This window comes from Sapajus apella, unplaced genomic scaffold (genome assembly GCF_009761245.1).
Source record: "Sapajus apella isolate SASKATOON/1434 unplaced genomic scaffold, GSC_monkey_1.0 scaffold3, whole genome shotgun sequence".
Taxonomy (NCBI): domain Eukaryota; kingdom Metazoa; phylum Chordata; class Mammalia; order Primates; family Cebidae; genus Sapajus; species Sapajus apella.
The window spans coordinates 46,763,852-46,774,009 of NW_022436943.1; the positions used below are offsets into that span (position 1 = coordinate 46,763,852).

At 46.2% G+C, this 10,158-nt stretch overlaps 1 protein-coding gene across 1 annotated transcript in view; it reads right to left on the bottom strand.

Annotated features, from left to right (window-relative positions):
• ATAD2 (ATPase family AAA domain containing 2) overlaps positions 1 to 2,248 on the bottom strand; it is a 70,114-nt gene extending 67,866 nt beyond the window's left edge. The window contains exon 1 of the mRNA XM_032252912.1: positions 1,959 to 2,248. Within this exon, the coding sequence (XP_032108803.1) occupies positions 1,959 to 2,129 (171 nt within the window). The 5' untranslated portion in view covers positions 2,130 to 2,248. The remainder of the gene's footprint in view (positions 1 to 1,958) is intronic.
• Positions 2,249 to 10,158: the final 7,910 nt, after the last annotated feature.

Consider the following 10,158-nt stretch of genomic DNA (forward strand, 5'->3'; position numbering starts at 1 on the left):
AAAAAAAAAAAAAAAAAAAAAAAAAAAAAAAAAAAAAAAAAAAAAAGTGACTGTTAACTAAAACTGATGATGGTCTCAATAGCTGACAATGACTGAGTCCCAACTATATGCTAACTGTTCAATTAATCTCCCTACATGTATGACCACATTTAATCCTCACACCAGGTGGGTATCACCCCATTTAACAAGTATAGAAACCTGCTGATTACTGGTAAACCTGAGAAGCTGAAATTGAAATTCGAAATTAACAATATTCTTAAGACCCTATGTATTTGGCTAGGTGGGGTGGCTCACATCTGAAATCCCAGCACTTTGGGAGGCTGAGGCAGAAGAACTGCTTGAACCCGGGAGATGGAGGCTGCAGTGAGCCAAGATCGTGCCAATGCACTCCAGCCTGGGTGAGAGAGAGAGCAAAACTTTATCTTGAAGAAAAAAACAAGAGCCTATTTTTTTTTTTTTTTAGCCAGTATTCAATATATCATTAAGTATCATTATATTCACGGGATCTACGGTTATCCCGGACATAATCAGTCAGTACCGAAACAGCTTTTCTGAACACAGGTTAGTGAATCAAGCGACCAATTTCAGCGCAGAAGTGTTTGGTCTCTTCAGATCTCTGCCAATTCCTGGCACATGATTGAGAAACTAATCTTGAGTCAGGAAATTACTTGTCTTTTCAATTCAGAATCACAATTTCAGAGACTGAAGGACTATAGTTTTTAACCCATTCCCCTCAGTAGAGGAGCAACCAGAATGGGATGCCTGGTCTAAATACAAGATTTTAATGAAGACTTAAAACGAGACCCTGAAATCGTCTGCTAAACAGAAGAAGATGACATTGTCACTTTCACCACAGTTCCCCGAGCCTCTCATTCTCACTCTGAAGTTCACAACCTTCTCTCCGACCCTGTCTTTCCTACTCCATGCCGCCTACCTTCACTCACTCACTCCAACACCTTCAATCCAACTATATTACTTGCTGCCTTAACTTCACTAGCGATGCTTCCTCGACTTCTTCGACCTTTTCCGAATGCTGAAATCCCTCCACCTAGACCTCTTTCAGCAGCTGGGGAGGGGAGGTGGATGAGAGGGGAGTAATTCTGCTCAGCTCTAACTGCCCTGCAAAAACCCTAACTGTACTTCAGACCTAGAAGCTGCATTTGTTTCACGAGGACCCTCCTCCCTTCCAAACTTCCCCTATAGACACTGTTTGTAACTGCAGCATGACGGAATAGAAAGGGGACGATTTGGGAGGCTAGCAATCTGAGTTCCAATTTTAGACCTACCCCTTCCTTACTGGTTACCTTTTTGAGTCCGTTTCTCATCTGTCAAATAGATCTCACAACTATGCATTCTCAAAGGGTTGTGATGAGGCCTGGGGGGTGGGGGTTCAGGAAATGTGGGTCCTCATTCCTCCACATTATGCAACCTGGTATTATTCACTGCGCTTTTATTATGGAGCCCCTCTGAATCGTTAAATGGAGGTCAGAGAACCTGAATTAATTACAATCTGTGCGTCCCTGTGTCCCCCCCCAATGTTCCTGGCGCAGACCGAAAGCAGTCAGAGGATGCGTGTGCTGCCTTCAGGTAGATGTTAACCTAGGGCAGGAGCCTGGCCGATCGATCGGTCAGGGAGGGGGGTCGTGGGGGCGGCCGAACAGCCGCAGCTTGGCCCCAGACCGCACTACACTCAGGCCGGCTTCGATTTCCTCTTGCGTAAAAGTAGGTGGTGACCAAATGCTTAGTCCTCTCCCGGCCAGCCTCAGCTCTGCGACCCGACCCGCACCCCGTCGGGCTCCGATCCCAACAGCTTCCATTTTACTCGTCCACGAACACACTCCTCCCCCGACAACTGTCACCCCGACCAGCGCCGCCCACCCTCAAACCCCTCCGGGCGCCGGGCTGCGGGCAGTCCCCCCGGGCAACGCCCAGGGAGCCCGCCTCAGGCCGGTACTCACACCCGCCTTGGCTGCGGTCACCGCGGGCTGCTTCTGCGCCGCGCCGGCCGAGCGGAGCCGCCTCCGGCCGATCTGCTCCAGGCTGAGGAACTCATTGGACAGGTCCAAGGAGTCCGTGGCCGAGGCGGCGGAGTGGTTGTGCAGCTCCAAGCTGCTGCGGAGAACCACCATCTTCTCTCCCTGACGGCCTCGGCGTGCGCGGCCGAAAAGGGCTCCAGCTCAGAGCGGCCGCGGCTGGGTCTCTTCCGCGCTCCGAATTCTGGCGCCACAAGCTCCGCGCCAGCGGCCGCAGCGCGCGCGTCCGGAATCCCTCCGCCGTCTGTCCCGCCCACGCCGCCGCCACAGAACAGCGGGCTCGAAACTCTCCTCCCATTTGTAGAGCGAAGGAGGCCGGGCCGACGTGGAGAGGAACACGGGCCGACAGTATCTAGGACTTGAGCGGAGAGTAGGGGACAACGCCGACTTCTTTTTCTTCACATAGTTCCAGCTCACTGAGCTCGGCGGAGGGAGACGGCGGGCGCGGTGCGTGGACAGTTTGGAATTTTGGCGCGGGGACGGCGGAGGGGGAAGGGAAGCCTCCGCGCGCTCTGATTGGTTGGCGGGGCCTGGCGTCTCCTCCCCGCCTCTGTTGACACCTGCTTGCTGCTTCCCGCCGTCCTGAATTCAAATGCAAAATGGCCAGTCCTAGTCTGGAGGGAAATAAAGAACTTGGCCTTTGACAGGTTTTGACTTTGAGCCTTAAGAGATTTCTTTCTTTCTTTCTTTTTTTAAATTGAGGGCTTAACGAAAACAAGTTAACTACCAAAAAGAAAATGCAAGGAGCTAAAAGCGAGCCAGCTGAATGTGATCGTTTAGTTAGGACGCGGGTTCTGTACCCATCTTTGTCATTGATCATCTCACGTAGAAGATCTTAAATTATTCACCTCTTCGGGTCCTAATTTCCTTAACTGGAAAGTAACTCCGATTATAATATCTAAGGCCCTAAAGTATTATTATTATTATACCTTGGAGCCCTGCTTGCACAAAATAAGTGCTCAGTAAATGTTTGCTGTTATCACAGAATACAGAAAATGGCTTCTCTAATATGGCAATTACTTGACTACTTTGAAACCGTAGGCAGGGTGCCTCATGCCTGTAATCCTAGAACTTTGGGAGGCCAAGGCCGGTGGATCAACTGCAGTCAGGAGTTCAAGACCAGCTCCTGACTTCAGCTCGATAACAAGCTGAATGATCAGAATGTGCGAGGGATCCTAGTGAAACAAACAAAAGCTATTTATTAACTTGGATAACTATAGTTCATTAATTTAATTAAAAAATTGTTTTTGAGAGATGGTCTTGCTCTGTTGCCCAGGCTGGAGTGCAGTGATTTGATCTTGGCTCACTGCAACCTCCCCCTCCCTGGTTCAAGCAATTCTCCTGCCTTAGTCTCTCGGTAACTGGAATTATAGGTGCACGCCACTATTCCTGGCTAATTTTTTTTTTTTTTAATTTTTAGTAGAGATGGGGTTTCACCACGTTGACCAGGATGGTCTCGAACTCCTGACTTCAAGTGATCCACCTGCCTCAGCCTCCCAAAGTGCTGGGATTACAGGTGTGAGCCACTGTGCCCAGCCCATTAATTTAATATTTGTTAAATATATATTGAGCCCCTATTATGTGCCAGGCATTATTCTAAGCACTGGGGAGGCAGCAGTGAATAAAAAGAACAAAAATGACCCCCTGGAACTTAAACTCTAGTGGAAGGAGAAAGATAATACACTAAATGTAAAAGTTTTAAAGTGGCATGCATTACACAGAAATATAAAGTAGGGAAGGGGGAGGGAAGAGTGCAATTTTAAACAGGGTGACTGGGGAAGGTCTGGCTGAGAAATCTGACAAAGGCCTAAAGGTTAGATGGTTCTGGGAGAAGAGAGAATCGGGAAGCAGGAAGGGGAGAGCAGCGAGGCCAATGAGAACACAGCCACTGAGAGCAGATCCTGCAAGACTCTGGGTCTTTGTTTGAAACTTTTGGGGGCTTTTATTATAGCCCCCAAATTCACCTGTTCAAAACTCTGAGATGAAAAGACATCACAGGGTTTTGAACAGAGGTTTGACTTATCCTGACTTTTTTTTTTTTTAAGATGGAGTTTAACTCTTGTTGCCCAGGCTGGAGTGCAATGGCAATCTTGGCTCGCCCCAACCTCCACCTCCCAAGTTCAAGTGATTCTTCTGCCTCAGCCTCCCGAGTGGCTGGAATTACAGGCATGCACCATCATACCTGGCTAATTTTGTATTTTTAGTAGAGACAGGGTTTTTCCATGTTGGTGAGGTTGGTCTCAAACTCCCGACCTCAGGTCTCCCACCTATGCCAGCCTCCCAAAGTGCTGGAATTACAGGAGTGAGTCCCCGTGCACTTGGCCTTATGCCAATTTTTAAAATAAACTGTGTGGCTGCTGAATGATGAATGCAATGTTTGGGGACACATAAAAAGTTATTCGTTGTTTATCTGAACTTCACATTTAATTGGCAGTCCTGCTTTTTTTTTTGAGACAGAGTCTCGCTCTGTCGCCCAGGCTGAAGTGCAGTGGCGCAATCTTGGCTCACTGCAACCTCTGCCTCCCAGATTCAAGCAATTCTCTTGCCTCAGCTTGCCAAGTAGCTGGGATTACAGGCATGCATCACTATGCCCAGCCAATTTTTGTATTTTAGTAGAGATGGGGTTTCACAATGTTGGCCGGGCTGGTCTTGAACTCCTGACTTCAGGTGATCCATCTGCCTTGGCCTCCCAAAGTGCTGGGATTTCACACATGAGCCATTGTGTCCAGCGAGACAGATTCTTGTTCTGTCGCCCAGGCTGGAGTACATTGGCACAGCCACGGTTCACTGCAGCCTTGAACCCCAGGGCTCAAGCAGTCCTCCCACTTTAACCTCCCTAGTGGCTGGGACCACAGGTGTGTGCTACCACACCTGGCTAATCTGATTTTAGAGATGGGGTCTCACTGTGTTACCCAGGCTGGTCTCAAACTCCTGGCCTCAAGCATTCCTTCCACCATGGCCTCCCAAAGCACTGGGATTACAGGTGTGAGCCACCACCCGAACAATTTTTCTGATTTTTCTTGCATGAATATGTATCACTTTTACAATAGAAAAAACTCTAAAATAATTGTTTAACCAACATCAGTGAAACAGGAAGAAACAATATTTAAAGTAGCACAGTTAAAAAAAAAAAGTAGCACAGTTTACTATTACTTGGTTTAAAAATACTATATCTGGCCGGGCATTGTGGCTCATGCCTGTAATCCCAGCACTTTGGGTGGCCAAGGCAGGCAGATCACGAGGTCAAGAGATTGAGACTATCCTGGCCAACATGGTGAAACCCCATCTCTACTAAAAATACAAAAAAATTAGCTGGGTGTGGTGGTACGTGCCTGTAGCCCCAGCTACTTGGGAGGCTGAGGCAGGAGGATTGGTTAAATCCAGGAGGCAGAGGTTGCAGCAAGCCAAGATCGCATTACTGCACTCCAGACTGGTGACAGAGAGAGACTCCATCTAAAAAAAAAAAAACCAAAAAACTATATACTGTATATAACATCTCATTTGATTTGTTTATTCAGGAAATTTTAATTGAGCCCCCATCTTATTCTAAGCATAGTCTGGGGTGCAGGGAGTAAAGCAATAAACAACACAAAACCCTGTCTCCATGAAAAATACAAAAAATTGGCTGGGAGTTCAAAGATAGAATTCCCCAGGAAGTTTACATTCTAAGAGGTAGTCAGTGGATAAATAAGGAAATAAATAAACAAGGCAACTTCATTGTACCAAGTGGTATAAAGAAAATGAAATAGGGTTATGTGATAGGGAGTAGTTGGAGGACGAGGGAAACATACAGTGGACTTGAAAGGTCAGTCTGAGGCCAGGCATGGCTCACACCTGTAATCTCAGCACTTTGGGAGGCTGAGGCAGGCAGATTGTTTGAGGTCAGGAGTTTGAGACTAGCCTGGCCAACATGGCAAAAACCTGTCTCTACTAAAATTACAAAAATTAGCTGGGTGTGGTGGCACATGCCTGTAATCCCAGCTACTTGGGAGGCTGAGGCAGAAGAATCACTTAGGTGGAGGTTGCAGTGAGCTGAGATCACACCACTGCACTCCAGCCTTTGTGACAGAGTGAGACTCCATCTCAAAAATAAATTAAAAAGTGTGGAAAATAAAGAGTTCCTCTTCAAAGTTTCCCTTGTGTTAAATAATAATAATAAATGTTAGAAATAATAGTTTCTTTCAAAGACTAACTTTCTTCAAACCTTCTTGTTTTTTCTAATAACTCCTTGTTAAGCCCTATCCTATGTAGCTATCAGACATAAGGGAATAAGTACATTCTATATCCTTGTACTTTAACCAAGATATTTGTGCTAGACATGCTCACAGGCACATAGTACATTCTATGCCCTTGTACTTTAACCAAGATACTTATGCTGGACGTGCTCACAGGCATGTCCCAGCTCACAGCCTATGCCCCTTCTTCATTTGGAAATGTTATTACTTTTCTAAATCCTTTCACAGGCAAATTCCTCTTTGTCTTTGTCCTCCACTGCCTTTACCTATTTAGAAAAGTTTTAAGTTGTTAGCCAATCAGGTTCAGTTTTAGATTGTGAGATCTGGCTCCAACCAACAGAGATTGAACACAGCAGTAAGAACTCAATGCGTAAGGAATAAATATGCCTGCCTTTCTTTTATTCATTATACTCTTGTGGCAAGACTGCTGGCGAGGAGTACCCTTTCTCAAGAAAGTAAAATTAATTTGCTGAGATAACTTTTTGTCTGAATGTTAATTTTTTCTTTTTTTTTTTTTTTTTTGAGACGGAGTTTCACTCATGTTACCCAGGCTGGAGTGCAATGGCGCGATCTCAGCTCACCGAAACCTCCGCCTCCTGGGTTCAGGCAATTCTCCTGCCTCAGCCTCCTGAGTAGCTGGGATTACAGGCACGCGCCACCATGCCCAGCTAATTTTTTGTAGTTTTAGTAGAGACGGGGTTTCACCATGTTGACCAGGATGGTCTCGATCTCTTGACCTCGTGATCCACCCGCCTCGGCCTCCCAAAGTGCTGGGATTACAGGCTTGAGCCACCGCGCCCGGCCTAATGTTAATTTTTTCTTACAGTACTGAGGAACAAGCATTTTACTTATAACAAAAAGAAAGGTCAGCCTGAGGTCTGATTTTAGATGACACATAAAATATGACACATAAAATATTTGCCATGTTGTCCCTGAATCAGCCCTTCAAAAAACTGGCAGAGTTTTCCAGGGAATGGGAAGAACAAGTGCAAAGGTCCTGAGGTAGGAAGTCCAAAATAGTTGAAAATGCTTCCAGAACTTCAAAGATAGAATTCTCCAGGGAGTTTATTAAACACACTTCACACAGCCAGGTGTGGTGATGCGGGCCTGTAGTACCAGCTACTTGGGGGGCTGAGGCGGGAGGATCACTTGAGCCCAGCAATTTCCTATCAGTTGGAGGAACATAGTGAGACCCAGCCTCAACAACTAAGAATAAACACTACACACAGCTTCAGGTGCCTCCTCTGAAGAACCTGATTTCGTGGGTCTGAGGTAAGGCCTGGAAACTTGGATATTTTCAGGAAGTGTCCTGGTGATTCTTACCCACAGAGTGATTTGTGTTATACTGTTCTGGAATGTGGTGAGGAAAGAGTTAATTGCTAGAGAAGCAGCTGTTGAGAATAAAAGGGTGGGCATGGGCCAGATGGTGTGCTTCAAGAGCACAATAGAGAGAGTTGTTGTTGTTGTTGTTGTTGTTTAAAGAAGGTTCTCACTCTGTCTCCCAGGCTGGAGTGCAGTGGTGGGATTTTGGCTCACTGCAACCTCCACCTCCCAGGCTCAAGCAATCCTCCCAGGCTCAAGTGATCCTCCCACCTCAGCCTCCAAGTAGCTGGGAGTAGCTGGGACTACAAGGGCACACATCTGCTCCCAGCTAATTATTTGTATTATTTGTGGAGACGGGGCTTTGCCATGTTGCCCAGGCTAGTCTCAAACTCCTGAGCTCAGGTGATCTGCCCACTTAGGCCACTGAAAGTGGTGAGATTACAGGCGTGAGCAACTGTAATCCTCCAGCCAGGAGAATTTTTTAATTTTTTTAACGTTTATTTATTTATTTTAGAGACAGGGTCTCCCTGTGTTGCCCAGGCTGCAGTGCAGTGGTCATTCACAGGTAGACAATCATGGCTTGCTACAACCTCGAACTCCTGGGTTCAACCAATCCTCCCACCTCAGCCTTCTGAGTAGCTGGGACTATTGGCATGTGCCACCACACCAGGATGGTTTTGATCCATTTGCAAAGAGAAGCTGTGAAGTGATAGCAAAGGAAAGAAGTCACATGATGGGCTCTTTGGTGAGAATGATTGGAAATAGCAAGAATGGATGTAGAATGAAAAACGAGGAGGTTACTGCACTGTCCTGGTGAGAGAAGACAGTGGCCTGGACGAATGGCAGTGAGCAGATGCAAAATGGACACAGATGGGGGATCTATTTTGCATCACAGCCTATAGAAGATCCTGTCTGCCTTCAGCAGAAGGACTTGGTCTAGGTGTGCTGTTGACATAAAGTGACCTTGTGAGGCCATCCATAGGAAGCCACTCCAGCAGGAGGGGAGGCTATTTTAGCTGGTCAGAGCTGAGCAGACTAAAAAGGCAACATACTTTACCATGATTATTTTAGACATCTGCTGCAACCAGAGGTGACTCTCTTCCCCGGGCTAAACCAATTAGGAGTGATTAACTTTTCTACTTATATTTATTTATTTTTCAAGATGTAGTATAGTCATACAGTTTAATTTTAAAAGTTACAAAGGAGCATATGCATTAGAAGTCTCCTTCATACACCCATTTGCTGGCCATCTTGTCCCCTTCCCATCAGCAACCAGTTATTCATTTCTTGGGTATCCTTCCAGAGATCTTCTATACCAGGTATGTTAACTTCCTAAGGCTGCTGCCAACAACTTATCATAAATTTGGTGGCTTAAAAAAACAGAAATTTGGCCGGACGTGGTGGCTCACATCTGGAATCCCAGCACTTTTGGAGGCTAAGGCAGGTGGATCACTAGGTCAGGAGTTCAAGACCAGCCTGGCAAAGATGGTGAAACCCCATATCTATTTAAAAAAAATACAAAAATTAGCCAGGTGTGGTGGCAGTTGCCTGTAGTCCTAGCTACTCGAGAGGCTGAGGCAGAAGAATTGCTTGAACCCAGGTGGCAGAGATTGCAGTGAGCTGAGATCGCACCAGTGCACTCCAGCCTGGGCGACAGAGTGAGACTGTCTCAAAAACAAGCAAACAAACAAACAAATAAACACTCAGAAATTTATTCTCTGATGGTTCAGGAGGCCAGACATCCAAAATTAAGGTGTTGGCTACATTGATTCCTTCTAGGGGTTCTGAGTGAGAATCTATTCCATGCCTGTCTCCCAGCTGCTGGTGTCTGCTGACAACCTTCGGAGTTCCTTGGCTTGCAGGAGTGTAAGGCCACTCCCTGCTTTCATCATCAAATGTCCTTCTTTCCTGTCTTTTTGTGCTCACACTCAAATCTCTCCCCGCTTTCTCTTATAAGGACATCAGTCATTGAACTATTTAGAGCACACCCTAAACCAGGATGATCTCATTTTGAGATCTTAGTTATATCTGCAAAGACCCTGTTTCCAGATGAGATGACATTCACAGATACCCAGGCATTAGGACTTGAATATTTCTTTTTTGGAGCCATCATTTAACCCATTACTCTAGGGGGTGGCAAACTTTTTCTGTAAAGAGCCAGATTGTAAATATTCTAGCTTTTGTGGATGGTATGATGTTTGTAGCAATTACTGAATCCTACAGTAGTGAAAAAGTGGCCACATACAATCTAGACACAAATGGGCATGATTGTGTTCCAATAACACTTTATTTACAAAAACAGGTGGCAGGCTCTATTTGGCCCAAAGGGGTCATAGTTCTCTTTTTCTTTCTTTCTTTTTTCTTTTTAAGGTACATTTTCACTCTTGTTGCCCAGGCTGGAGTGCAATGGCATAAGCTTGGCTCACTGCAAACTCTGCCTCGCAGGTTCAAGTGATTCTCCTGCCTCAGCCTCCTGAGGAGCTGGAATTATAGGTGACCACCACCACAGCCCACCTTTTGTGTGTGTGTGTGTGTGTGTGTGTGTGTGTGTGTGTGTGTGTGTGTGT